Raw genomic sequence first — 27,914 nt, 5'->3', positions numbered from 1 at the left:
CCAGCTTTGCAGCATGAGGATTTATCTCCGTTCCCAAACATCTGTTAGCATCAATTTTATAGTAACTCCTGGATAGTCTTGTATAATTGCCCAGTCCTTCAGCAGGTCCCCGCAAGGGGGGAACCCCCCTGCCTCATTAACCCCCCTTCCTAAGACCCTATATCTTCAATGCAGGCTCCAGCTCAACCACCCCAAGACTTCTAAGAAAACAAAAGGAAGAGGAATATAGCCAAGTGCTGCTTTCCAAAGTGATTATAGTAAATTATTGACCAGGCTGAGGAGGGCTAATAGCCCAGGAATGACTTCATTATGTAACCTATTAAAAACAGGGCTCGCACAGAGAACACAGCCGAGCAGACTAAAGGGTGTTTTTTATTTTAATTCATTATACTGCAAAGTAAACTGGCATGAAACCCCCTCCTGCCCAGGGAGTGAATTATTTACCAGCATTAGCAGTTAAGCTATAAACCAAAGCAGAGGGGAGTGAGCAATAAGCTGGGGTGTATGTTTAAGGGAGGGGAATGTAAATACATGTTGTTTGTGAGACGTGTGACATGTTGCAGCTCGGGTCAGCCCCGCTCCGGTGGAGGCTGAGCTTCCCATCGGAGTGGAAGTTTAACTGTCGCTAATTACTAATTAGCTTATTACTAATACGTAGTAATAATACCTAGAGACACAAGGTGGGTGAGGTAATATCTGTTGTTGGACCAACTTCTATTCCCTCACCCACCTTGTGTCTCTAACATCCTGGGACTGACACAGCTACAGCTACATCGCATACAACCAACACCTGGCACTTCTATACAACTTCTCATCCGTCCTACAAAGGAGTCGTCATCCCTATTTGACAGATGGGGAAACTGAGGCACAGAAGTGCAGTGGCTTGCCCAAGGTCACCCAGTCTGCCGGTGGCATCCAGGTCTCCTTAATCACAGTCAATGCTCTGTCCAGTAGGCCACGCTGTGAAATTGCTCCCAGCAGGGATGGAACCAGGTGGCGGGCTCTGTTAGCTGGCATGAAGCAGGCAGAGGGGAAGTATGCAGAGGGTGCTGTTGTAACTGATGCTTTCCCAACAGCCAAGATGGGTGGGTGCCTGAGAACAAGAGCAGCTGGTACAACTCTGCTGGCAGCTGCCTGCTGCTGATCTCCCTGCTGCAGGACCCCCTCTCCCAGCGTTTTGAGGGTATCCAGCATTCCAGCTGTGTTGCTTAGTTTTCATCAGGCATGGTGGCCACAAGGTCCTGGTTCTGCTCTCCAGCTGGATGAGCAACACACTTGCAGTCAGGATTCCAGAGTGAATACTCAAATCTGGAGTCCAACGTCCTTTTCCTGTTTAACCGCGCCCCCTCAAAAAAAACCCCTTCCAACTCTCTAGTAATGACTTAAAATGTGCTGTTTTTGAAGACACTCTCGTCAGGGGCCAGCTGTGCCAGGGTGTTCAAGGGAAGCAAATGCTGGGAGTGGCAGATTCAATTTTGTTGTTTTTCCCTAGGAGGTTTCTAGAGGTGAAAATTGATCTCTGGTCACAGCTATCTGGCCCTGCAGGCCAGGGTTCCTGTTACCTCCCTCTAGACACTGAGGTGAGGTGACATGCCCAGGGTGATGCAGTGAGTCAGTGGCAGGGCTGGAGCCCAGGAGTCTTGACTCCAGCTCCCTGTTCTAAATACTAGACTTACTGAACCTCATGGAGTGACTGCAGGCTGCTGCTATACAGTGCTGTGGCTTTCATCTCTTGTTTGAAGGTGGGCATTGCAAGTCTGAATAGGCTTTCAGCTGCTAGGCCTGGCTGGTAGTTCATTCCTGTGCCACCCCTTCTCATTCAGTACGTATCCATGGGACCTCCTCACAGGATTCTTTGGGATGTCACTGGGACAGCTCAGTCCATGGCCATTAGAATGAGTTTGGCTTTAGGATAGTTGGAAACACTTGGAAGTTGGGATTTTTACTATTTCTCATGAGCGTGCTTCTGTTTCCACCTGCTTCCTGTATGCCAATCAATTATCCTCTTGTCACTGAAATCCTGTCTCCAAACACTCTTCTTCTGTAGCCTTGTAATGGCAATCCCTGAAAAAGGCCATTTAAACCACGTAAAACAACAAACACACAATAAACTGAAATGTAAAGTTGAAAACTTTAAGAAGAATTTAGAGAAGAGGCAGCAGGAATGATTCGAGGTCTGTATAACCTGCCTTCTAGTGAGGGTCTTGCAACGCTCAGTCTGTTTTTAGTTTCCCCAAGAGAAGGGATAAGGTGAGTTGATCACAGTTTTACAAGTACACGGGGCAGAGATTTCTGATAGAAAACAGCTCTTTAATCTAGCAGACAGAGACAACACGATCTAATGGCTGCAAGCTGAGACTAGACAAGTTCAGACTAGAAATAAGGTACAATTTTTAACCCTTGGAACAACTTACCCAGGGATGGGCTAGAGTCTCCAGCACTTAGTCTTTAAATCATGATTGGCTGGGGTTTAAAAGGTCCAGTCTAGCTCAGGCAGAAGTGAAGGGTTTGATACAGAGATTCCAGTGCAAGGTTCTATGTCTCTGCTAAAGCAGGAGGACCAGCTAGGTGAGCAGAAGGGACACTTCTCTCCTTTAACCATCTAGGAAGGAGTAAGGAAGCCCCTCCTGTGTAACTGACGAAGCTCCTGCAAACCAATCCACTTTGCTTCCTTGAGCTGCTCTCTGCTGCAGAGCAATCCATGTGTCCTGTTGGGCCTGCCTCCACCAGCCCTCTGCCTTCCCCCAGACCCCGGTCATCTGCTGTGTTTGTCTGTAGTCTGCTTGGCATGGGATCTCCTGGGGGCAGAGAGCATATCCTCCTATGGACCTGCAGAGCATCGCGCACATATGTATGGTGAGAGGGAAGATTGTCTGAACTGTAGCCCCCTCTCCGCCCCGCACCGTTCATGTGAGGGCGGCTTGTCAAGCCAGCTGGTGCCCTGGAGCTGTTCTCTGAAGGTGTGTTCTCTGCTGACAGGCGGTCTTCTCAGGAACTGCTCGGGTTGGGCCAGCTCGTCACCTATTACTTCACTGCAGTTCAGCACCTCCTGCACCAGACTGCTGTTGTGAGGAGCCTGCTGGCAAGTTTCACCTGGGCTTCCTGAGGGATGGGCTGCCATTTGCCTCCAGCCTGTGAGCAGTTTTCTGTCTTGAGCTCTTGCAGTGAAGGCGTGAAGTCTGAAAGCTGGGCACTTAGAGGGGAGGAATAGCAGGCAGAAGCAGCATCACCTTCTGTTTTACTTATTAAATACTCCTTGGGCCTATTCAGAGGAGGCCCAGTCTGCACCTGCCAACAGATGCGTTGACTGCTGGAAGCAACTCCCCCGTGGCTGTTGAAACATGCCGTGGATTGTTGCTGTTCTGGCCAGTGAGGGAGCTGCAGATGACCCAGTGATCGATATCTCTCTCTCTCTCTCCCCCTCTCCAAGGCGGTGATGAATGAGAAACCAATGTCCTTTGGGGCAGGCATGTTGTCATGACAAGATTATGCACCCACGTGCTAGGCTTATTTTAAATGGAAAATATTTAAACTTTAACGATTCTTGGTTTGTCTGCCTGCGCTCCTTATTGGTTGCACTGATGTGTCTCCTTACCAAAGAGACCTTGGGACGTTCAGCCGATCGAGCAAACTGACCAAGTGCTTCGTAGAGTTCATTAGGGCTGCTGCCAGTCTGGATAATCCCTCGATATTTCCCAAGAGAGAGAACACTGAAGAGCTGCCAGGGCAGGCTGTGGGTGTTGCCGGGTCACCCTGCAAGGGGAAGGGCTGTCTGCCCTAGTGCCCTGGGCAGACCCCACTTTGCGGAATTGCGTTCCTCCTCCCTTCAATTTCAACAGGGTATCGTTTTCTACCTCCCTCCCTGTGCCCTAGTGCTGAGCAATGCTGATGCACGCTCAACTGCTGCCCAGACCCAGCTGCATTTCGGCAAGAGGAGAAATTATTCTTCCCTGCCTTGTGGAAGGCCTGCCCCACTGAGGTGCTGCCTGCATCTAGAGAGCTCTGGGCACCCACGGCCACTGCAAATGGGAACCCAGGCACGGCAGGAAGGAGGGTCCCTTCAGAGGAAGTTGCCCAGAGAGAGCAGGGATTGTCGGCTCCACACTCGCTAGAAGTGTGAAACGTGCACTATTGCTGTGGGAATCTGCCAGTCCCTGCCGCGCTCTGGTGCTAGAGAAGAGCCATTTCCCCCTCCCCAAATGCTGCCCTGTGCCCTGATGGGCTGGCACAGACCCCCACGTGGTGGGGAGGGGTGCTGGGAAGTGCTGCTCTGCCCTGCAGCGAGGGTGTTTCCCCACCCCAGGAGGGCTCTTCCCATGACTGGACAGCAGCGGGGTGGTGGAGGGAAGAGGCTGGGGGCTGCGAGTCCCTGGGAGGAGGTGCACCTGGGATGTGATTTGTTGCAGGGAAGGGATTGCAAGGGCCGTGCTGCTTGCAGTGGCGTGGTAGCACGGGAGGAAGTGACCGCTGTTGCTGTGCTATAATCTGATACGTCCCGCTGCGGGTTGTACCGAGAGGTGTGGGTTGGTGTTTCACCTCCTTACTGGCCAACGCAGTCATTTAAATGCCCCACTTCAGAGCCGTTCCCAGAAAACGATACTTCTTGGCATTTCTCTTCTGTTTGGGCCCTGTGAGCACATGGGATGTTGAGACCCCCAGACACATGTGCATTTGTGAATTTGCTCTCTCTCTAGCTTAATTCCTTGTGGCAAACGCTGGAGCTGCTCAAAATGTTGGACAAAAAATAATCTTTGGGAACTGTTTAATGTGTTTGTGCCCGGTGCAACTTGGCATTGGTGCGTTGATCATTGTGTGATCATCTGCTTTTCTCTCTGCAGTTTTCAGGGAACCTTACACCGTCCGGGTGGAGGATCAAAGGTCAATGCGTGGAAACGTGGCTGTCTTCAAGTGCCTCATCCCTTCTTCAGTGCAGGAATACGTTAGTGTTGTGTCCTGGGAGAAAGATACTGTTTCTATCATCCCAGGTAAGAGGAGCAGGAGGGGGACCCTCCATTCTCCCAGCAAATACTAACTGCATTGCCATGTGCATGAATTGTTGTACACAGAGCTCTTTGGTTTTTCTCTGTCCCTGGGCCCCAAAAGCAAGGGGGGTTTGCTGATGAATCATCTTGGTACGAAAGCCGAGCCTGTGGGCTGGATTAACAGTGGAAATGAGCGGTGTTTGACTGTGTGACGTGGTGCCTGTCGTATTTGCCAGGTTTGCAGTGTGTGCTTTGAAGTTCCTAGGTGCATAAAACTGAAGTGTGACAATATGTACGTGTCTTTTGGGTTCTCCCACCCACTGGTGACCTTGCCAACCTGGAGGCGTACGTGACAGCGGGGAGTCAGGCAGAGGCACCCTATGCCCTCCATCTCCATGTATTCCTGCCGGGAGTGGGGCGTGACAAGAGTAAATAAAGGCTCTCTCATGACTCTTTACAACCCTTCCACTCAAACACCCCTTAACTCCTGCCAGCACAGATGTCCGTGGCCCACGTGCTCCCTGCCTTCTCCTGTGGCCCTCACAGGCTGGTATTGCGCCCAGGCAGCATTCCAGTTAATGCTACCGTTGCTGTCCATTAAGGCTTGTGAGCAAGGAAACGCCATAGAGGAGTAATTCACTCTGGTCTGCCTCTGGGGGGATGATGCAGAGACCGTGTGCTGCCGGCCCATGTAGCCTGGCTGGTGCCGACATCCCTGCTCGTGGGGTCCGGGCCGGTGGCTGCTGCAGCTTGGGGAAAGTTTTGCTTAGCTAGTTTTTGATCACAGAGGCCATGCTCCTGTGGCACCTGGTGCTGAGGAATCCAGCTCCTGGGGCCAATTCTGCGAGGTGCTGAGCACCCCAACTTCCCAAAAGCCTAGTAGGAGGCGCTCTGCTCCGTGCGGGATCGGTCCATTGCTGAGCAGAGTTAAAGCCTCTATGGAGAAATGCCAGGCATTGCTGAAGGCAGGGGCAGAATGAGTCTAGGCCCAGGTTCTGGGGTGTTCGGACCCAGAGTTTTGGTGTGGCCCACTGCAGTGATAAGGGCCTGCTGGGAGGTTAGGATCCAAATTTCCCTGGCACTGAGGGCACTGGGTTTTGGGTCCATCTCGGTGAGCAGTGGAAAGAGGCAGGTGTGGTGATTAGCGCTTTCTGCTCCTCGGTGCTTGGCCTGATTCTCATTAGCGGAGGAGTCTTCTGTGGGTGGGCCCACGCGCCTGGGTTGTGCCAGCCCTCGTGTGACCCTCTGGAAAGGGTGCACTCCGCAAACTCCTCAGCCCTGCAGCCGGGCCCAGCACTTCGTGCACAGCTACTATTATGACGACTTTTTGGGCAAAAACGTGCAGATTTGGCAGCATCAAAACATTTCACAAATTCAGGTCTAGTTCACCGGATTGTTTTGGTTGGAAACAAAAACAATTCTGAAGAAATAGAAATATTTTGTTTTGACATTTTCAAAACAAAATGTCTTGGTGTTTTTGGTTCGTAGTGACATCATTTTAAAATGTCCCTTTTAAGTGTATTTAAAACTCCCCCAGAAGCGTTAAAAATGTCCTGCGCTGCAGAAACCCTTTAGTTTGACCCGGAGTTGCCACTAAAAAATCTGTTGTTTGCCCAGCTCTGATCCAGATCATGCCCATTTCCCTTGAGAAGCCCTGGGGAATTGTCAGGGGGTGGCATGGGAAGTTACCTGGAAGAGGAGGCTAGTGCCTCCTCCCCCCATGATGACCTTTTTAGTGAGCACATTGTTGTTTGAGCAGGAGAACACAAGGCTGTATGAAGTGCTCGTTGATTTGTGAGCAAATTGCGCACAGAAACAATTGCTGCTTTGCTTCGTTGGCTAATGCTCTTGTTTTGTAGCTGGCTCTTGGATTGACAGCGCAGCATTTGCAGTGAGATGTTGGAGGGCAGAAGTCACTGGGCGATGCGCAAAGGGCTGCGGTGAGCCGAGCGTTCGCCACTGGGTATGTTTCAAGCTGCCACCTATCCTGAGATTCGTTGGTTGTTTAGCAGAACGTATCCCTGCTGCTCCCGTAGGTTCGGCTCCCCCAGTGAGTGGCACGGTGGCACCCAGCACTCGTGGTGGGTATAGGCTGGGCTCTGGGGGGCTCCTAGTGCTGGGATGGTGACCCGAGCCTCTGTTTGCCAGAACCTGGGGATGGCGACAGGGGATGGATCACTTGAGGATTACCTGTCTGTTCATTCCCTCTGAGGCACCGGGCACTGTCCACTGTTGGAAGATCGGATCCTGGGCTGCATGGACCTTTGGTCTGACCCAATACGGCCGTTGGTCTGAGTGTCACATCTAACCCTGTTTGCAGAAGGCCTGAGACATGGTGGTTCACCACTGGCCCTCTCGCACTCCTGCTGGTGCTTTCACTGCGGAAGCGTAAGAGGAAATTCTGAATGTCACCGAGGCCTTGGCATGGTTACTGTTAGGTGGGCGACCTTGAATCTCAGAGCCTGGTGATGGTGAGGAGGGACCCAGGCGGAACGGGTGGCTGAAGAGGTCAGTGTGGACGTTCCTCTGTACCGGGATGACCTTCTGGCTCTCTGCTCGGAGACGGTATTGATGGCAGTGCTGGCTAGTAAGCTAGTAGTAAAGCCATCAATACTGGTTCCCCTGGGGGATCCGGAAAGAATTAAAGGATTTTGCCCAAAGTGAGTGCACTGTGTTTGATATTTGCTCACAGGTCAGTAAATCCTAGCAGCCCTCGGGGGCTCAGGGTTGCTGTAGCTGTGATGTTGCGAAGGGGCTGAGCGTTTTGCTGCTTGGCAGTCCAGCTCTAGGTGTTGGTAAAGTGGTTCGCACCCCGCACGCTCGGGATGCCACCGGTTGAGCCTCGTGTGCAAACCTGACGTCGTCCCTCGTAAGAGCAGGTGCTGGCTCCGCCTGCGAGCTGATAGGCTGAACCACCCTCAGAAGGAATGTTTCCGTTAAGAGCTCACTTGTTGAGTGGCATGTGGTTACTCTGAGGGCTAGATTCAGCCAAACTGGCCTGGGGAGATGCATTTTAAACCTCTGTGCATTATCTTCTTCACCCCCCACTCCTGCGTCCCATCCCCTGGGAGGCAGCTGGCTTTCCAGCTGGGATTCCATTGACTCCAACCAGCAGACCCAGCCCAAGGAGTGCTGTTCAATGTGGTGGCCCTGTATCAGATTATTGATACAAGGGACAGGAGCTGGCAGGTGGAGGTCAATATTTTTACACACTCAATATCCAAAAAAACATGAATTTTTCACAAAAATCTTCATTGTGATATTTACCCTGTTTTCAGTCAATGGGAAATTTCGATAAAGCTTCTAAGATCATGGGGACTGGGAGGGAAGTGGTGGATGTCAGACAGCAGTTTCTCGTTTTGGGGAGTGACTGGATTATACTGAGGTGGTGTAAGCCCCGCTTTGGTCTGGGCTGATTAGGGGGTTGAGCTGTGTGTATACATCAATGCTGTTGGAGTGTGGTGCATTTCTTTAATGTAAGTGGGACCTATGGGAGGTTAGATTATAGGGGAGACCCTCCGTTGATGTAAATAGCTGCTGATTTATGCCAGTTGAGGATTGGCCCCACAGCTCTAATGCACGTGCATGCCAGCCTAGTATAATCCTGTTGCATTAATATTCTGCATTCTGGCTTCTTGCTGGCTTGCAGTACTGCCATTAACTGGTGCATTAATCCCATTGCTTCCCATAAATGCTACCCTGTGGATTCTAATGCTGCTTTCCATTGCCTGTAACTGTGGTGAAAACTCTGCTCTTAAAGATCCCTGCAAAGTGGAATCGCCCCATGCAGCAGTGCCATGTGGACAATGACTTACACACCAACTGTTCATCCAAGATTTCTTAAGCTACTTTCTGTAAACAATAAAGCAAATTGGACTTTCCCAGAGAGGTTGGATGAGGGTTTCAGATCTAGCCTTATCTAGCACCTCTTCCTGGAAGATGTTCCAGCTGGGACTGTGGTGCGCTACGGCTGTCCCTGTTGCAGGAACATGCAGACGTCTTATGGACCCAGTGTTCGCATCATAGCGAAACTCCTACCGACCTTACAAGTGCAGCAGAGCTGCAAGGCCCTGTAGCAGCATGGTTCTGTTTCTGTAATGTAGATGGGACTGGACTGTCCGTGGTTTGGCAATGTGTCTAGCTCCTAACTAGGTTTCCCAATGGAGCAGGGACCCTGGCGCAGCTGGGGCTCTTGTGTCAATGGGCCCTAAACAGCAAACCCTTTCACGCTGGTTTGTAGCCCACCCTCTTCAGGTACAAGCTTTTCCCGTTCTCTCCTGTAAATGCTAGTATGTATCACAAGTAACTTGATCTGAATAATCTTTCCTTGCAAATCTCTCGCGCTCCATTTATACCTTCAGGGCCGCGCTAGAGCGAAGGAACGTCAAATTAACTAGTTTCAGTTAAACTTCCCTCTGTAGTTACCAGCGCAGATCCAGCGCAGTGAGTGATAGTTGTCATCTGGTGGCTTGTCAGGGTCCTATTAGAGGGTCAGAGGACAAGGTCCTGCTAGGAGCTGGAATGATGCGAGTGTTTCCGTCACCCAACTGCCTAACTCAGCTGGCCCTCTTAGCAAAGACTCCAGAACTAGAATGCATCCAGGAGAAGAGTCTTGTCCATGCATAGCTCCAGGTCTGGGTCGGGGCTGGTGGAGGAAAAGCTTGTTCTGCGGCTCCCCTGGCGTTATTTGCTCCATTGGGTAGATGGAGCAGAGCAGTTCAGTCTGCAGGCTTGAACTTGGACCTCCTTTACAGAGCACAACCAGTTTCTTCGGCACTTCAGTTTGTTGACTTGACATCCTGCACTTGCACGGTTTTAAGCTGGGCTGGTACTTAAGTTTTGCAGTTGTGCTGGATTTTTAAATATGGTGATGTAATTAAAGTAGAACGATTTTAACATTTTAAAGCAATAATTACCCTAAAGACAGAATATAGAGACAATTTATATGTAGAGTCAACACAAGCAAACATATTTGCTGTTGGATTATAAATATTGCATCTGCCCAAAGCTAATTTTTAAATTTGCTCTGGTGTTAGAGCTAAGACTGGATTCATGTCTACAAAAACAGGGTCTTTGTTTTGACTTCTTGTGATGCTTTGATTCCATCCTCAGTGTGTGTGTAGAAGGCGGGAGGTTCTTAATGGCAGCGGGGGGAATGGACAATTGAGGGAGGGTTCCTGTTGCATTCTGTGTGGCTAATTAAAACCAACCAACCGACGAACCTAAATTGGTTCTGAAACATCAAAGCCATTTTCTGCCAAAAAATCTGTGTTGTGAACTGCAGGTCAAACAAACCTACAAATACGTCACTGCCGTGCTCTCCTAAAGTCGTCCTTTAAGAAGAAAAGATCTGTGGAAGGACAACTGCTTTAAAAAGTATATCTAAGCAGTAACATGAGGCTAGCTGTATAACCTGGTGTGTGTGTTACCATGAGCCTGTACCACCTACTGTTGTGGCTTGCAGCTGTCCTCCAAAACGTTCCTTTGGCCTGCAGGGAAGGTATGTCTGTGTGTGACTGATAGAGACTTGCTCCTGTTCTTGGTGTGTTTCAGGGGACCAGCAGGATAGGCCAAGTCCTAAATCTCCACTCGGTCTGGTCAAAACAAGTTTTGATGGGAAAATTGCATGTACGAGAAATAAGCGTTTTAATGGGAAGTGTCTGCTTCTGTAAAAATTCCCATTTTTTCCCCCTTTGGAAAATTGTTTGATAACTGGAAAAATTCTGACTTTCTGACCAGCTCTGCTTTCCAGGGCTCACAACACACATAACGTGTCAGGGAGCATATAACTAGTAGGAAGGTTGGAAAGAGTTAGTTTATTTATTTCCCTCCTCTCTCAAGCACAGATAGCTTCCTCTTAACAGCCCACCTGCTGCTGCTTTGCTTTGGATCCCTGGCTAGAGCCATGTAACTGGAAACCTCGGATAGCTACTGGTGGGCTGAAGAGGAGTGTTGGGCTTAGGGCTTGGTGTGGGGGTCTGAGCAGCCAGAGCAGGCCCCAGTGTTCAAACGAAACAGCACCAACATCGGGAGACCTGAATGGTGGCAGAGTCACCAGAATGGCGACCCTTACGAGACTCCAGCTGTCTGGGGTTGCATGCCCATGTCTATCGCTCCCCAGCTCAGAGTGGGAAGGGGGAATGGGGCAGTTTGGCCCCATCTCTAAAAATAACTGTCCTCTCTGACCTAAAATCCCGCCTGTTCTGAGTTCAGTGCTGCAGCCGGCGGCAGTGTCTGCACTTGGCTTGTTCTGCCTTTGGGCTTCGCGGCCATCTGAGGTGGTGACCTGTGGTGTTGAACTCCCCTTGGCTCCTTCCTTTGCTTCTTCTGCATGTTAATAATGAAAAAGGGAACATCCCGAGCAACTACGGGCAGCAGGGTGGGTGCAAGAGAACAGGATGCCCCCTGACGCGACCGAACCAAATTGTCCATGGGCGTTTCCCTTTGCAGCGGTACTAACCGCTGGGGCTCTCCTGCCCCAGTTTGTTTTGTCCTTGTGGTGGGGCTGGGTCCCTTTTGGGGCACGAGCGGCAGATCTTGCTTGTGGAAATGCTTCCTTTGGGTTAGGCTCCAGGGGGCTTTGCACCTCATGGAGTTTGGGTTTTTTGTTTTTCCATTTTATGCTCAAATAAGCACATTCTCATGGTAAAACCTTGGCCAAACTGCTGCATTTCAGTGGTTTTGTGTCCAAATGTTGAAATTTCTACAGAGGCTCCACAGTTGGATCTGGACTGGGGGGTGTGACCCACTGAATTCTGGCGGGACAGAGTTTGAGGCTCCTAGCTAACTTCACTGCATCAGCTGACCTGGGCATTTAAATCTGTGTTCAGTTTCTTCCTTAGCATAATGCAGTGGTTTTCAAACCTTTTTTTTGTGTCCTGCGGACCACTTGAAAATTGCTGAGGGTCTCTGCGGACCGATTAATGATCTTTCCAAATGTTGTTTGTACCATTAACTAACTATTGTAAAGCGCTTTGGATAAAAGCGCTATATAAAAAAACGCTTAATAATAATTTTCTTTTTTTGTTCTACAAGTAAAAGCACACAACACATATTTTCATCTCAGTAGTTTTGCCTTTCTAATGTGATGGATGTGCCCTCTCCCCCCCGCTGCGGCAGCCCCCGAGCTGGGGCTGGGAAGGAGGGTTGTCTCTCCCCAGCAGCTGCAGCCCTGGAGCTGGGGAAAGTTGCCTCTTTCTCTGGCCGCTGCAGCCCTGCATATCCCAAATTCCCCCCACCCCTCTTTTCACCTCACTGCTCCCTTCCCCCTACTTCCTATTGCCCCCCAGGCCACCACCTCACCTTACATGTGCTTCTTCTCCAGGGTCCAGGCACCTAATTAGTGGAGCCCCGCCTGTGCGGCTCCACTAATTAGGTGGGTGGCCCTTCATTCTCTCGTGTGTGGCCACCCAGGTGTGCATCTTAGAAGGAACTATCCGCAGACCACCTGAATGGAGCTCGTGGACCACTGGTGGTCCATGGGCCACAGTTTGAGAACCTCTGGCATAATGAGTGGGCGAGTGCTTATGCTTTCTTCTACCCTCTGCTGGACAGAACCAGAGCTGCTGAACTGTCCTAGACCCTGTATTTGCAGCAGCTAATGAAGATTTTCCTGTAGCTCAGGAGGTAGAGGCCTGTGCTGTCTGAGGACAGCAGACCCCACTTCTGTCTTGCCGCCACCATGGGGTGCTAGCTAGTGGCTCTTACATGCCGTGCAACTCGACTAATGATATCGAAGGTCACCACTGATATAGAGGGGTGCAGGCAGTGCCTAGAAAAGGATATTTACGTGGTGTTTTGTGGGGGGGGGGGGAAGTGTCCCTTTTAATGCTGGGTAATGTGTCTTTTGGGTTTAACATTTTGTCTTTATGGCTATTCCAAGTCATTTTAATCAAATGCAATAGGCAGAACTTGAGGCTCGTGGCACGTTTCATAGCCAGCTGCTCTTGTTCTTAACTGCACAGAACTGTTTCATTTGCAACGGGTGCCTCTGCCTGAGTTGTTCTGGTTAGTTCCCAACAAGCATCGCTCTTCAGGAGCACCTACTGCGTGTATTTCAGAAGATATTTTAAAACAATTGCAGAAAAATGCTTGATATCTGTATCCTGCTGCTGCAAGGGCTTTCTGGCTTTCTTTTTTTTCTTTTCCTAGTGAGCTGCGTTATTTGGTTAACTTGGCAACACTGTAACTTACCCTGAAATCAAAGATAAATTCTTTATAAAAGGTTATCCTGCACATAAATCATCATTAGTCTACCTCATTTTTGTTTAATGCCTACCTAACTGTGCTGTAGTGTAAAAATGTGTGTTTAGTGAAGTCAAGGGTTGCAGAGAAATTATAGGGTTTTCAAAAACCCATTTGCTTTGCTGGTGCTCACATCAAAATCAATCTTGCCTTTAGTTCTCAACCTCTTAGCAAACATGCAGCACCACTCACTGAGTTTGGCATTTAATGTAGGGTAGCAGTTATTCAGAATAAACCAACAGTGCTTACAGAACGGTGGACCACGTATAAGATTGCACTTCACACCAAGGCTGTGATTTTGAACTCTGTTGCTATCAACAAATCTTATGGGGTTTTTTGGAAGGGGGAACTACAACTGAGCAGGACCTCCCCCTCCCCACTCCCCCCCCCCGCCCCCCCGGGTTTCTCTCTTCTGCAGAGAGAGGGAGGAGAACTGATGTGTGGAAACTCTTGCGCAGTAAAATTTCAGTTTGAGAACTGAGTGAGGTATTTTTTAAAGGAGAAAAACACCCAACAATTCTAGATTGGATCATACTGAGAAGTCTAGGAAGTAAGTACAAATTTTAATTTGTTTTTAAATATGGATCATATCCTTTGATTTTATTTCTCTTGGAATCAAGTCTCTGGTGTGAGCAACTGAAGCTGCTTTAGAATTGTTGTGCTCCAATATCCTGGCAACTCATTAGATGTCAACAAAATCCTGACTTTACAACATCAAAAACTGAAGCTAGAGCTGGTCCTGACACGGAATGCAAGTTTGTTGCAAAAACTTCATCTATTTTTAATAAAAATTTCAATTAGAATTTTTGTCAATTGTTAATTTTGAAAATTTTTGACCAACTCTACCTGCGGTGTTGTAGAGCTGGGATTTAATTTGATCTAAGCAGCCCATTTCTGACCCCCTTCCCCTCAATCTCCTATGTTTGGCATGTGTGTGGGGTTCTAGAAATCTTCTTAAACTCCTCTTAGCATTGTTTTTTGTGGCCACGTAGGAAACAAAATTGACATGGCATTTTAATGGTTAAATATGCCCACTTTTATCATGTGTGTTTTAATCTTTCGTCTGTTGCACCTTGGAACATCTGTCACATGCTCTGTTTTCTCTCTAATATTGGAAGTAAATGTAACTATATTAAAATTCCATTTTAATCTGTCTCAAAGTGTAATGAGAGTCTAGAGACACAGCATGAGGCTACCGAAAATTAAAAACACCCGTAGTATTTATGGGTCTAATGTTCCTCCAGCATGTCCCTTTATATTCAGCTGTACTGGAAATGAAACTAGCATTTGCATTATAGCTCAGCTCAGCGACTAGTGGCAAGCAGGTGCTATTCATCTGCTCCTCCCCAAACAATATGCATGCACTGCAAAACAGAGGGCAGCACAGAAAGATGATCTAAGGCACAGAATAACCAGAACCTAGATAATTAAGCATTGTCCTTTATCAATAGGCTCTTTTTCAGAGAACATCAATCTCGTGTTATTGGAGAAAGCTGGAAGCCGGGACAGAATAAACACTGCAATAGGAGGTGAAAGGCAATCCTTGTTTGTGTGTTTATCTTTGTTGGGGTGGGGATAGGAGATAACTTACAGGGTGTATTTACCAGCTGCTATCTTCTGTTTGTTTTTGCTTGAATACAAAATAACCCTGGCTGGTGTAATTCTAACCATTGCAACCCCCTCCCCTTTAGTGGGCAGCCTGTGGTTTGGAATTTGTCAGAACGAAGAACAATGCATTTGTATTACCTGCCTCTTCCTAGGTGGTCACCTGAGGAGGCCAGTGAGTTTGTGCATCACTTGTGGCTGGAACCTACCAAGTTTCCATTACACAGAGAAATCTGGAAAGGGTTCAGAGTGCTGGTGTGGGGTGGGCATTGGGACCCCCTGCTCCCTGGGCAGGGGGAGTGCCAGCCTCGAGCAATCTTGTTTTGTTTCGTGCGCACCCCCCCACCCCATTTTTCAACATGCACTTGTTAAGGTCAGGCACCATTTCTGTGCATACAGAATCCACATTGGGCAGGCTGCTGCCTGGCTGGTGAGTGTGCCTTGCCGGCTGAGCATGCAGCGGCCGTTGGTTAGCTGCCCGCAAGCCCATGTGTGCAAGAGGAGAGGCTGAAGCTGAAACCTTGAAGGGCCTGGCAAGGTTCTCAAGCCCTGGGGTTGATTGACGGCTGAATCCCTTCCCGATCCTGCTGATGTTTTCGAAAGCCAAGGGAGGGTTTATCCGTAGTGGGAAGGCAGCCCATTTGAAATTGGAGGGTTCGATGTCTGCTGGAATTGGGGATACTCAGCACCATGTGGGCCGCCCTTCATGCCTCATGAAATAAATGGGAACTGAAGGCGCTCAGCCCCTCCCAGGATCAGGCCCTGATATTGGACTAGTTTTAAAAGAAAAGTAGATCTGAGACTGACAGTTCTGCGCGCCCCGCCCCCCTCCCCCATCTTAATAACTAGTCCTACCTCTTAAATGCTTTACAGAGAGGTGCCTCTGTGGCTGCTGTTTGCCACCTTTACCAGGAGGTACTGTAAATACAAGGCTGCTCCTTCTAGGCCTGTCAATGAACTGAGCTGAGCAGATGAGTTGTCATTGCTGGCTTTCATGCATCTTTAATTTTTCTGCATGTAGCTGACTTATGAGATTTGTTCCCTTCCCTTTGGGATGACGTGGACTCAACTCCATAAGTCATGGTGCAGTCCGCTCTAAATTCAGAGGTGGGGCCCACCTGGATCTCTGGGACATCATGGCCTCTTTCTCTCACTGAGTTGTGCAGAATGCAAACTGCCCTGGCTCTTCGCACTTGGTACAAGGTGGAGAAGTTTGGTGCTGGTTCTGGTCCTGAGCTCTGATGGTGTAGGGATGAGAGCCACAGCCCTACCTAGAGAGAGGCATGAAGACCTTTGTATTTAGTGCCTTGAATGCCATCTCTGTTGACCAATGCTTTATGGAGCGAATGAGACCAATGGAGATGTGTCAGCAACAGGGACATGCGATTTCCAGCCGACCCTGGGAGGGATACCAGGGAGCTGGTCTGGACAGCAGGTGCTGTGGGACGGAGGGGTGCAGGGGGCAGCCAGGGGAATGGTTTGAGTGAAAGGTCAGTACTTCCACAGCAGCAATGATTGGCTTCCATTGCTGCATCCCTTGACGTGGTGTTTTTCTCCTTTCTGTGATATTCCTGGTATGGCAGGAAATGCCATATTGGGAAGGACTCCACCCACTCCTCAGCTGCTGCGACTGTGACCTCCTCCACTTCCTGAAGCAGCGATGGTGCGTGGTGTCAACCATCCTGCCGGTAGAGCCTAGGGACCGGCTGAGAAGAGGGCTTCAGAGCTGCTGTTCAGAACAAGCAGCAGAGAGCCCCTGCCCCCAAGAGCTTGCACTCGAATAGTCGCAGAGACAGGAAAGGGACAGCGCATGTGAGCAGTGATCAGTGTGGTGGTGGTAAGCATCTCTTGGGCAGGGAGAGGCTCTGGGTTGGGATGGTGGGTCCCCTGTGGTGTCAGGGGCGCCAGCCTGACCTGTCTGCAGATTATCCCTTTCTCTCCTGGAGTCCAGGCTTGTGCCACGTTGGCCTGTCTTCTCCTGATGCTCGTGGAGCAGTTGGTTCCCATGCAGCCCTCGCAGGCATGGGAGGACGGCCTGTGAGCGCTTGAACTTGTGTGCTGAATTCCGCTGCAGCTGTGAGCTGGCGGGGCTTGCCCCTGCTGTGATATTTTTCATTTAAAACTCATGACCTCTTAAAATACAGCTATTAAAGTTGCTTAGTGCTGTTAAAGTCACGATGGTGAGACAATGGGTAAGTAAATACAAATCATTCTGTGCATTGTGCCTGATGCTACTGATCACCTGATCCTGGTTCTGTTCAGTCTTACTGCAGTGCCTGTCTCTTTGGAAACTTCCCTTTGACTGTGACTGTATTGTTTGGGCAACTAAGCAAGAACCTCTCTCTATAAAGTGTCTTCCCCTTCCCCTCTGGGGTAATGGAACCTTTGGTTGTCTACGCTTCAAGCAGCCTGTAGTGTACAGACACTGCATCCCCAGCTGGAACAGGCCTAAACAGCCGTGCAAATGGGGAGGCAAGTAGAGTACAGCTATGTCAAACCTTTGGGCGCATAGACCCTACACAGCTCTCCACACCCCTAAACGGGGCTTCCCCCATCGGTTTTTAGCAGGACCGTGTCCTACTGCCAGAGCCTTTCCCAGCTGCCTCCCCTTTGCCAGAGCCACTCACAATCTCACGTAGCTCCACACTGCAACATGGACACAGCCCGCTTTCCATTGCGGCATGTCGCTACATGTACCCTACACGCTCCTGCCAGTGTAGACAGCTGCTGGGTGCGCACATTCCATACTGGCTCCGGGGCTGGTGAAATAGAACACGTCCATTTTGCCACTGACTTGCTACGTGAGACCTCAATTCTGCAAAGATTTAAGCACATGCTGGACTTTACATGGCCACTGGTGTCAAGGAGACTGGCATGTGTAAATCGGTGCGAGATTTGGGCCTGCATCACTTAGCTTCTTTTTGCCTCCGTTCTCCCCATCTGTGATGTGAAGATCAAGCTTGTCTTGCTCACGGTTTGATGTATGAGGACAGCTTTGAGATGGAAGGTATGATAGACGTGCAAAGAATTACTAATAATTTATATTTAGTGTCCGATTGGAATTATCTGGCTTGTAGTTGAACTTGCATTGGGATGTTTTGGGGGTATCGATCCCTACCAATCCTAGTGCAATCTTAAAATCATCCGGTGTCCCCTTGGTGTCTCGACAGGTGTCCTGTCCTCCCCCGCTCCGCCCTCCCAGAGTGAGACATGTGCCCAGACCTGTTACTGAGGGAAGTCGCTCCAGGCGTTCTCACCAAGTGGGGTGAGATTCTGTCTGAAATAATTCCATCCTTCCCCAGAGAGTTAGCGTGAATTTTATCTAATCGCCATGGCAACAGATAAAAAAAAGGTGTGAGCACATCTCTGTTTGCTGTGATAATTCAGATTTATATATTCAGATCAGATTGGAGTTAGACGTTTTAAAGGGACCAGATGCCACAGACAGTGTGACTGCAAATAACGGGGCACAAACATTTGATGCTCCTGCCCTTTAATAAGAGAGAACAATTTCTTGCAGATTTTTTTTGGAATATAATTATTCCAGCAAATCCATTTTAGCAGGACTCATTATAGCCTTGATAATGCAGAGTCATGTTGGAGGCAACTGCACAGGCCCAGAGACAGGACTAAAATATGGACATAAAATGCATGTGAGGAGCACAGAGAAGGGTCCTGTCTCTTCCAGATGCACCCCTGGAACAGCAGCCAAAGCCTCAGAGATCAGGCAGGATATAAAGCGTGCCTGGGGTGGCATCGCTTCAGGCGGTGTACAGCCAGACCAGGGAAACCACTGTGGTGAGCTCTCTCCGTGCACGTCTGTGAAACCTGTTTGCAGGATGGTGCTTCGGAGCTGCCTGATCTTTGAAACCAAAACCTTCCCCTCTTCATTCGGGCAAGGCCTTGAAGGACTCCTCACAGCTCCTTCAGCAGCTCATAGGCTGGTTGGAACAGTCCTGACTTTCTGAAGCCCCCGTTTCTGACGTGTCAACAGGGGATCGAGTTATTCTATTTTCACACTCAAAACATTGTGGCTTGTGGTATTTGTTTGAATATCAAAGTGGGTTACAGAGGCCTTCTGCCCCTGCTGTATGTCTGAGACCCATCCAGGAGGTAGGGGAGTAAGGACTAGAACTGGTTCTAGGGCCCTGTAGCTGCCTGTCCAGAAGGGAAAGAAAGGAGGACCACTGACGGCGAGGTTGTCCATGCGGTCGAGGCATTCTTCAGCCTATGCTCAGTATTGCACACGAGGTGTATACTGGGGTTTTTTGCTGCCTTAGGAAGTCACTATGGGATGGTATGACAACCCTCATCCTCTCCTGCCTCCGTTCATGTGAAATACTGAGGAGTATCCACTCCTGGAGCTGCCAACTCCTTTCGTATCTCGAGTGTAAATCTTTCATTGCCTGCCGAGTCCTGCAGTAGGGAATGGGGACATGGTGCTTGAAGAGGGGGGTCCCAAGATGGCTGAAGTGTGGGGCTGTAAATCTCTCTGCCTGATGCCTAAGCCCACCTAGCACGACACTAATTTAATGTGTCTTGCCACGAAGGAAGTGTCCCTAGATCTGCCTGGCTGCTATAGGCTTGGGATTAATCCTCTGAGTTCAGGGATGGCAAGGCAAGGCTGTGAGTATCAGAGAGGAGGGGAAATGTTTGCTGTTTGCATTGCAGTGCCTAGGATTCCTAGTCATGGACCAGGACCCCCTGTGCTAGGCACTGTACAAACACAACACACCAGATTGTCAGCTCTTTGGGGCAGGGACCAACTTGCATTCTCCTCACCCCAAACATTCCCTAGGAAACCCAATTCCCAGGTATTGTCCCCAAAAGTCCTTTGAAGTTCCTAATATCTCCTAGAGATTGCGTTAATCCTGTCTTCTTGCTAAAGAGGTTCCATGTAATCTCACAGTAGTACACAAACATCTGCATTTTTAGTGCAGCGAATTTCAAAGTTAAGCGGAACAGACTTAATGCCAGTGTGCCCTTGTTGCCAAGAAGGCCAGTGGCATTCTGGGATGTATATGTAGGGGCATTGCCAGTGATCGTTCCCCTCTCTTCGACATTGGTGAGGCCTCATCTGGAGTACTGTGTCCAGTTTTGGGTCCCACACTGCAAGAAGGATGTGGAAAAATTGGAAAGAGTCCAGCGGAGGGCAACAAAAATGATTAGGGGACTGGAACGCGTGACTTATGAGGAGAGGCTGAGGGAGCTGGGATTGTTTAGTTTGCAGAAGAGAAGAATGAGGCGGGATTTGATAGCTGCTTTCAACTACCCAAAAGGGGGTTCCAAAGAGGATGGATCTAGACTGTTCTCAGTGGTAGCAGATGACAGAACAAGGAGTAATGGTCTCAAGTTGCAGTGGGGGAGGTTTAGGTTGGATATTAGGAAAAACTTTTTCACTAGGAGGGTGGTGAAACACCGGAATGCGTTACCTAGGGAGGTGGTGGAATCTCCTTCCTTAGAAGTCTTTAAGGTCAGGCTTGACAAAGCCCTGGCTGGGATGATTTAGTTGGAGATTGGTCCTGCTTTGAGCAGGGGGTTGGACTAGATGACCTCCTGAGGTCCCTTCCAACCCTGATATTCTGTGAATTCAGGGGCATGCTCAAAAGCACCTTCCAAGTGGGCACAAAGCAAAGCTTGGTTGTACGCCTGCCCTGGCAGGGAGATGGGAAGCTAGCTGACCGGTGGATCACATTTACTATTCTATTTTGGTATCTAGTGCCTCTGGGCTCCAATCGGGGATCAGGACCCATGCAAGCAAACAGCAGTGGCCCCCCTCCCCTCCTCTGCTGTCCCCTCTCCCCCGCAGCCTCACCTTGCCATGCCGCCAGCGCTCTGGCCCTCCGCTTCTGCCAGGCAGCGCGGCAGCGAGCTCCTGCCGCTCTTAGCGGCATGGTAAGGGGGCAGGGAGTGGCGGGGAGGAGGTGGTTGGATGGGGGCAGGGAGTCCCAGAGGGCAGTCAGGGGACAGGGAGCAGGGGGTGGTTGGATGGGATGGGGCAGTCAGGAGACGGGGAGCAGGGGGGGTTGGATAAGTGTGGGAGTCCCTGGGTGGCCTGTCGGGGGTGTGGGTGTGGATAGGGGTTGGAGCAGGCAGGGGACAGGGAGCGGGGGGGGTTGGATAAGGGGTGGGGTCCTGGGGGTAGTGGTTAGGGGACAAGGAGCATGGGGGTTGGAGGGTTGGGGATTCTGAGGGGGGTAATCAGGGCGTGGGAAGTGGGAGTGGGTGGATAGGGGCCAGGCTGTTTGGGGTGGCACAGCCTTCCATACCTGGACCTCCATACAGTTTTGCAAACCCGTTGTGGCCCTCGGGCCAAAAAGTATGCCCACCCCTGGGCTCATACGATGGGCACCCTGGTCCTTGACTGGAGTCTCTGGCCCTACCTTACTACAAACAGCGGTGTGAATAACCTATGTACAAACCCATCTCTTGGGAGGGGAGACAAGGTGACTAGAGGGACGGGAATATTTACATAAATTACAGCTGCACTTGCATAAATTACATAGCCTTCCATGTCTATGTTCTGTACCAGTAAGCTAGGCAAAAATGGCACTTAGCCTATTGCTGTTGTGAGGTGGGCTCCCACTGCCGGCTTGAGGTGGATTTCTGACCCCCGCTGCCCCGAAGGCTGTGGGGAGCCAGATCCTGAAAGAGCAGCATGTCAGAGGATTGGAGACAGGCTGCATAAAAATTCTTGTCTCCAGAGCCTGGAGCATGAAAAAAAGGGAGAGTCCAGAGGAGAGAGTGGAAGATACTGCAGTTCTCATGCTATCCCTTCATGCATCCCACTGGAGCGCAGGTTGTCTGGAGAGTGTTCCTGGTCAGTCAGAGGGGGACTCGAGCAAAGCAAAGGGACGCTAAGTCGCTGTGCTGGTATTTGAAGCCAATGGGTTTAGAGACCCCCCTCCAGACTCTTAACTGGACCATTCAGTTGTCCATTTGGTGCCCTTGTCTGGTCCCTTAGGCAACAGGATTTGTGTCACTGGTGAGGTGCTTTATAGCTCACCCCACAATGAGCAGAGATCCATTGCTGTACAAGCATGTGACTTACAGGATTCCCCTTCGTTAAGCCTTGGTAATTCATTGAGGATTTTTCCTCCATCATCTTTTCAGAGTTGTGTGAGATGTAAAGGGACAGAGCACTCAGGCTGAGTGTGCACCCTGCCTAATTAACCCCTTGCACACACCACTCCCCTGCCCTTACTCTGTGTATGTATCTGGGCTTTCTTAGGGCAGCTCAATGGCTCCTAGACTCGTGTATGGGGCATCCTGGCTACAAATGTCTCAGTCAGAAGCCTGCTTCTGAGACAAGGTTTGTGTCCAGCTAGCATCCCAGCGGAACTGTTGAATGAAACGTGCGTGCGCATCTCAGAACTCAAAGGTGTTGCTGCTGGTTATTGGCTGTGAAACTGGGCACAGAGGGCATGGGGCTTCGTTAAGCTGTAAGTGTTGATTGGGGACAGAGGGAAGGGGTGTCGATTTGCTGTGGCTTTTTAAAAAATGCTTCTGCTACAGAGGACCTGGAGTCTTCTGAGAGAGGGATCTCTAAGGTCTTGGATCCACACAAGACCTGGAACAAATCACAGCTTGGATTAGACTGTCCCCAACCCTTCCTCTGCTCTTGTCTTTAGACTGTAAGCTCTTTGGAGCAGGGACAATCTGGGTTTGTGCAGGAGGCAGCGCAATGAGCCCCATCTTTGCCGGGGCCTTCGGGTGCCATTGGAATGGAAAGGGGTGGGGGTGGTTCAAGGTGCATTTGGCACTAGATAATGGCTTTGTCTTTTTCTCACACTTCAGGATGAGAGAGCTGGACAACACATGTGGTGCAGGGTAAGCTGGATGATCCTGCAGCCTGGGCGCTGGGCTTGCTTTGTGGACGCGTAACAACAGTCCAAGCTGCCGTGCTAATGGACTTGGCCCTTAGCGTGTGAGGCCTGTGTCTGGGAGGGAGAGGGGAGTCAAGCCTCTGGCAAGGGCAGTGAATTGTCCTGTCTCCTCAGCTGGCCGAGAAGGATGCTGATGGCACTCTGGTGTGAGGTGGGCATAGCTTGGAAAGAACATAAGAGCGGCCATCCTGGGTCAGACCAAAGGTCCATCCAGCCCAGTATCCTGTCTGCCGACAGTGGCCAATGCCAGGTGCCCCAGAGGGAGTGAACCTAACAGGTAATGATCTCTCTCCTGCCATCCATCTCCACCCTCTGACAAACAGAGGCTAGGGACACCATTCCTTACCCATCCTGGCTAATAGCCATTAATGGACTGAACCTCCATGAATTTATCCAGTTCTCTTTTAAATCCTGTTATAGGCCTAGCCTTTACAACCTCCTCAGGCAAGGAGTTCCACAGGTTGACTGTGTGCTGAGCAAAGAAGAACTTCCTTTTATTTGTTTGAAACCTGCTACCCATTAATTGCATTTGGTGGCCCCGAGTTCTTATATTATGGGAACAAGTAAATAACTTTTCCTTATTCACTTTCTCCACACCACTCATGATTTTATAGACCTCTATCATATCCCCCCCTTAGTCTCCTCTTTTCCCAAAAACCCAACCAGTACAAATCTACACATTAGGGAAGTGAGGTTTGGGCTCATCAGCTGCGTCCAGGCACATTTGTAGCTTTCACCACGTCTGAGTCTCTCTTGCTTTGTCTTGCATATCATTTTTAAGTGGATCACATGAAATCAAGTCTCCGCTACCTCCTTCGTCACCGCCTGAGTGCTCCATCAGGAGTGGCGTTGGCCCTGCGGAAGGGATCCGTGAGCTTGCCTGAACTCAGGGCTTCATTAGAGAGCCCTCCTCTGCTCCCCTCCAGGAATGGGAAACTTAGTTGACTCAGCAGCAACAATTACTAACGTTCTGTGGTGGCAAAAAAATCAATGAATAACCTGCAAACTCACTAGGCCAAAAATAGTTTCAAACCGTGCTTCTGTGAGCTCAAGTCAGGTGCTGCTTGGGACTTACCGGTCGATATAGAGAGGAGGACTTGGAGCTAGATGGAGGGGAACTGAGATGGTGCTGAGCTAATGCCACCTGCTTTATCCAGTCCTCTCTGATGCATTCAACAGAGATGGTAACGTGCTTGAAATGGAACTGGACAAATCGCGTCTCTAGCTTCTAGCGGGGATGTGTGTGGGCGGTGGGGTTGCTGCACTCTGCTAGTGTCGGTGTGTGGGTGGGTGGGTGTGGGTGTGTGTGTGTGTTGGCGGGGGAGGGTGGGTACAGGTGCAGGAACAATTGCGGTCGTTATTTCTATTCGGGTGACCGTGGCAGCGGCAGAGATGCCAGCTTCCCAGCACAGCCTCTGCTTTATTTCCTCTCCTCTGGTTTTCAAAGCCTCTTTCATTCTGTGTGAGGAGACAGATGTGAACGGCTGCAGGCTTATAAATTCTTCAGTCTTTTATGAAAAGAGAGGGGTTTTTTGTTACTTCGCCCCCTGACCCCCCCCCTTCCAACAGAGCAACAGTGGCCGTGTTTTTATCTGAAGGGATGTTCTTCTCTCTGTCTTGTCCTTCTGTGAAGGAAACCCAATAGAGACACTGGGCTTCCAACTTGCTTAGTTGGATTGGACTTCTTAAACTGGCGAGGGGACCTGTGGACGTGGCATTAGGCACATGGAGGGGAGGGAGATACATCCTCACTACTCAATAGTCTATTGAGCTGTATTCATAATGCTACCAAATACAAGCTGAGAAACTGAGACCTTGTTGGCTTCGCTCAGTTAGGAAGTGATGTGAACCAGCTGAGCTGAGGTCAGAAGGGAAAGGATTAAACCACCCGTAGTCCAAGAACCAAACTCTCTTCTCCCTATACGCATCTCTGGAGATTGGAAATGGTCGGCTCAAATCCAGAGCTAGAGACCAAGAGCTGTTCCTTTTTGATGGCTGGTTGGTGTGTTCTGGTGGGTGTGTCCAGATGCAAAACTCAGTCTCTCGTCACGGTCCTTTCCCCGCATCTGGCATCCTCCAGCAGTGAAGCCAAGGCTGAACTGCCCTCCGCCCGGTTAGAACTAGTCCTTCCAGCTTAGGCTAGTGCTATAAGAGGGAGCTTCTATTGCCACTGCTTGTGCTGGCAACAAATTGTGCATCAGTCTCCAGAGCGGCCAGCCCAGCACCATTCACCAGCACGATATTGAGCCGCAGGGCTGTGCCCTTGTGGTGTCTGGTTTTATTCAGTAAATCATCGGGGAAGTGTGCAAGGTGCGACCAAATCTAGACCATGCAGGGCTGTGCTTCCCAAAGCATGCATGTTAAATTTCTTGCCCACTCCCAGAGTGGGGTGTGCACGGATACAGAAGTGTGCGTGCACCCTTGGCAATAAGCTCCAGGAGTGTGTTTAAAGTTCAGCGCCCTGGATTTGAAAGCAGCTAAGGAGTAGCTGGGCAGGTCTGTGATTGACTTTGTGAGAGGTCTTAGGCTTCTGTTCTTTGTGGCATTCCTTCATATCCATCAGGCTTGCCATGAGTGCGGTCTTTATACCCCTTGGCTTTTTCTTCTTCTTGGCACCAGCTGACGATATTCCTATTTTTAAAAATAAATTGCTCCGTCTTTAATTGCAGTCTAAATAACTGCTTCATTTTTATTTAAATGTGGCTCTGCAAGGCTTAGAGAACAATTAGGAGAAAATACAGGGCATTGCTCTGGTGCATGTTTTCAAGCATATAATTAATTTTTTTTATTATACTGATGTTTGCCGAATCTGGAAAAAGATCTGATTGTTCCTCATGATTTAGTCATGCGTGAGTTCTACAAATATACCAACCTTCTCAGAGTTCCATTTTGTAAGGCATGAAGCCTCGAAGCTGTCATGCTAGAAATGGGCTCCCCGATTATCATGTAACACTTCTATTGTGGTATGGCACAAAGGACTCACAGCAAGATGGGGCCCTATTGTGTTGGTCGCTGTACAGGCATATGACACATGAAAGGCCCTGCCCCAAAGAGCTTCCAGTGTTCAAGTGCTTTCTGTCTTTCCCCTCCTTTCTCCCTAACGTGCCCTGCATTCAATGGGGTCTCTGCACCTTTTGAGTATCAGGGTGTTGGTTTTGTGCCCTATTCTGCTGTATTAGTTGCAGGGGGGCAGAAACAATTTGTATAGTGGGGGTGCTGAGAGCCACTGAATCAAACTGTAAACCCTGTATATAATGGAAACCACTTCAAGCCAGGCGGTGCAGCAGCACCCTTAGTTCCAGCACCGATGATTAGTTGTGGTTGGCGTCGATCCTACAGACCCCCGCCCCACTGGTGCTCCCTGCTGAACTGGAGCCTCTGACTTCTAGATGCTAGATTGATACTGATTCTTTACAGTCTGCTTGTGGTCACACTTGATATTTAGGGTTCATTTATAAAAGGCTAATAAATGATTTACAGGTGCTGGGTAAAATCTTCAAAGGCTCATAAGTGACTTGGGAGTCCAGGTCCCATTTTCACAAGTGACTTAGGGCCCTAAATCTCATTGAAAGTCAATGACACTCAGGCACCTACGTGCATGACAATATTGCCTGTTAGAAGTGTTTATAAATATGAGTGGTATGTGTCAATGGTGGTTATGAACTCCTGTTGGACTCTTAAAAATTGATTCATCCATTTATTAAACATCTATTAGCAGCCTTATATAAAGGAAACCTTACTATAAAGTGTGACAAATTTTTCACAAAGGGCAATGTTGCCAATCCCAACTGTCCAAAAATCCTGAGTCAGGTCCCAAAAATCCTGAGATGATTTAAAAAAAAAAAAAAGGCAAAAATAATAATAAAAAAAAGCCCCACACCCCAAATGTTCACAGAAGTTTGGTTAATTTTCTTTGGTGTCTGAAGCCTACTGGTGTTTGTCTTTTTTTCCCCCAAGCTCTCTTCAGCCAGGAGGGTTGGAAACTTACTTTTATTTTTAAGTCAAAGCTGACATTTTCCTATATTCACGTGACTCCATGAGCTGGGAGTTGGAGGGAAAATAATCAATAAAAGTATGAGAGTGGGCATGGGACCCCCACACCTGCCCTGACTTAATCCAGTCTTTGTTTGTTACACACATTCCCTTATTTCAATATTTTATTTATTTTAAGAAGGGGTCTGTTTTCCCTTCCTCAGCTTGGGCTTGTTTTTGGAGAGATTATTTAGATTTACATGGCCCAAATAATTCTATGAAAACGTGTATGAGCTCGGGGGCGCAGTGAGAAGAGAGTGGCTAAAACAAAACATGGACCATGAAAAACATTCTGCCAAACAGAGCTCTGGTCAGCTTGGTTTAGTTTGAGTTGGACCTGGGCAGATGAACTTGTCTTGGCTTTGCAAAACCAAGTTGGGTTTTTTTCAGATCCAGGTTCCTTCCAGCCAAGCTACGAAAGCTCAGAAGGCATTGGGTAAAAGGCTCAAGTTTTCACCATCTCTCATTTATGCCCTCATGGTGGCATGTCCTCTCCATTAGTGCTGGTTGGGAAAAGAGATTTTCCCCACCAAAAATGTTGGGGTTTTTGTTAACAAAAAACCCTGAAATGCTTTTTCGTTTTCCTAAGAAAACCTGAATACGAGTTTGCTGAAATATTTCTACAAAAAACATTTTTCAATGAAAATACTTTATCATAAAAAAAATAAAATAAAAGATCGACCGGCTCTGGTCTGCACCACAGGCACGTGTGTCTACGCGATGTTTATTGCCAAGGTGTAGCCATGCTAAAAAATTAGAGCTTGGTGCAAAGAACCTAGGCACTGAAGAACTTGCCTAGCGGAACCCACCTGCCAAACGCATGGCCCAGACTCAGTGCTCCGTTCCCGAGGAGTGTGAGCCGTTGCCTGGGTTAGAGATGATGGACCGTTCTTGGTAAGGTCACTGAGCTAAGCTAAGCTAATGTGAAACCAGGGCTTTGCTGAACCACTTTGCACAACTCTAGAAGTACTCTTCCACTGCTCCCTGCCCCCCCACTTCTTGTTTAATATATTGATTGCAATGAAGCAGACTGGGCAGAATATTGGATCTTAGTCATTAAGGAGTTAAACAATCTGACCAGCCAACTCTGCTTTGAGAACAGTGAGCTGGGTGGGGAAATGCCTGTAATGTGGCCAGATGTGGTTTCACCAAGCTGGTTGTGTCG

The 27,914-nt window shown here is 49.2% G+C and overlaps 1 protein-coding gene across 1 annotated transcript in view; it reads left to right on the top strand.

Moving 5' to 3' along the window:
- DSCAML1 (DS cell adhesion molecule like 1) overlaps positions 1-27,914 on the top strand; it is a 366,671-nt gene that overhangs the window by 12,537 nt on the left and 326,220 nt on the right. Inside the window, exon 3 of the mRNA XM_077839967.1 lies at positions 4,839-4,985. Coding sequence (XP_077696093.1) covers positions 4,839-4,985 — 147 coding nt within the window. The remainder of the gene's footprint in view (positions 1-4,838; positions 4,986-27,914) is intronic.

Source organism: Eretmochelys imbricata, chromosome 22 (genome assembly GCF_965152235.1).
Source record: "Eretmochelys imbricata isolate rEreImb1 chromosome 22, rEreImb1.hap1, whole genome shotgun sequence".
NCBI classification, from domain to species: Eukaryota; Metazoa; Chordata; order Testudines; family Cheloniidae; genus Eretmochelys; species Eretmochelys imbricata.
Note: the sequence above shows the minus strand (reverse complement) of the source record. Positions and strands in the feature narration are given on the sequence as shown.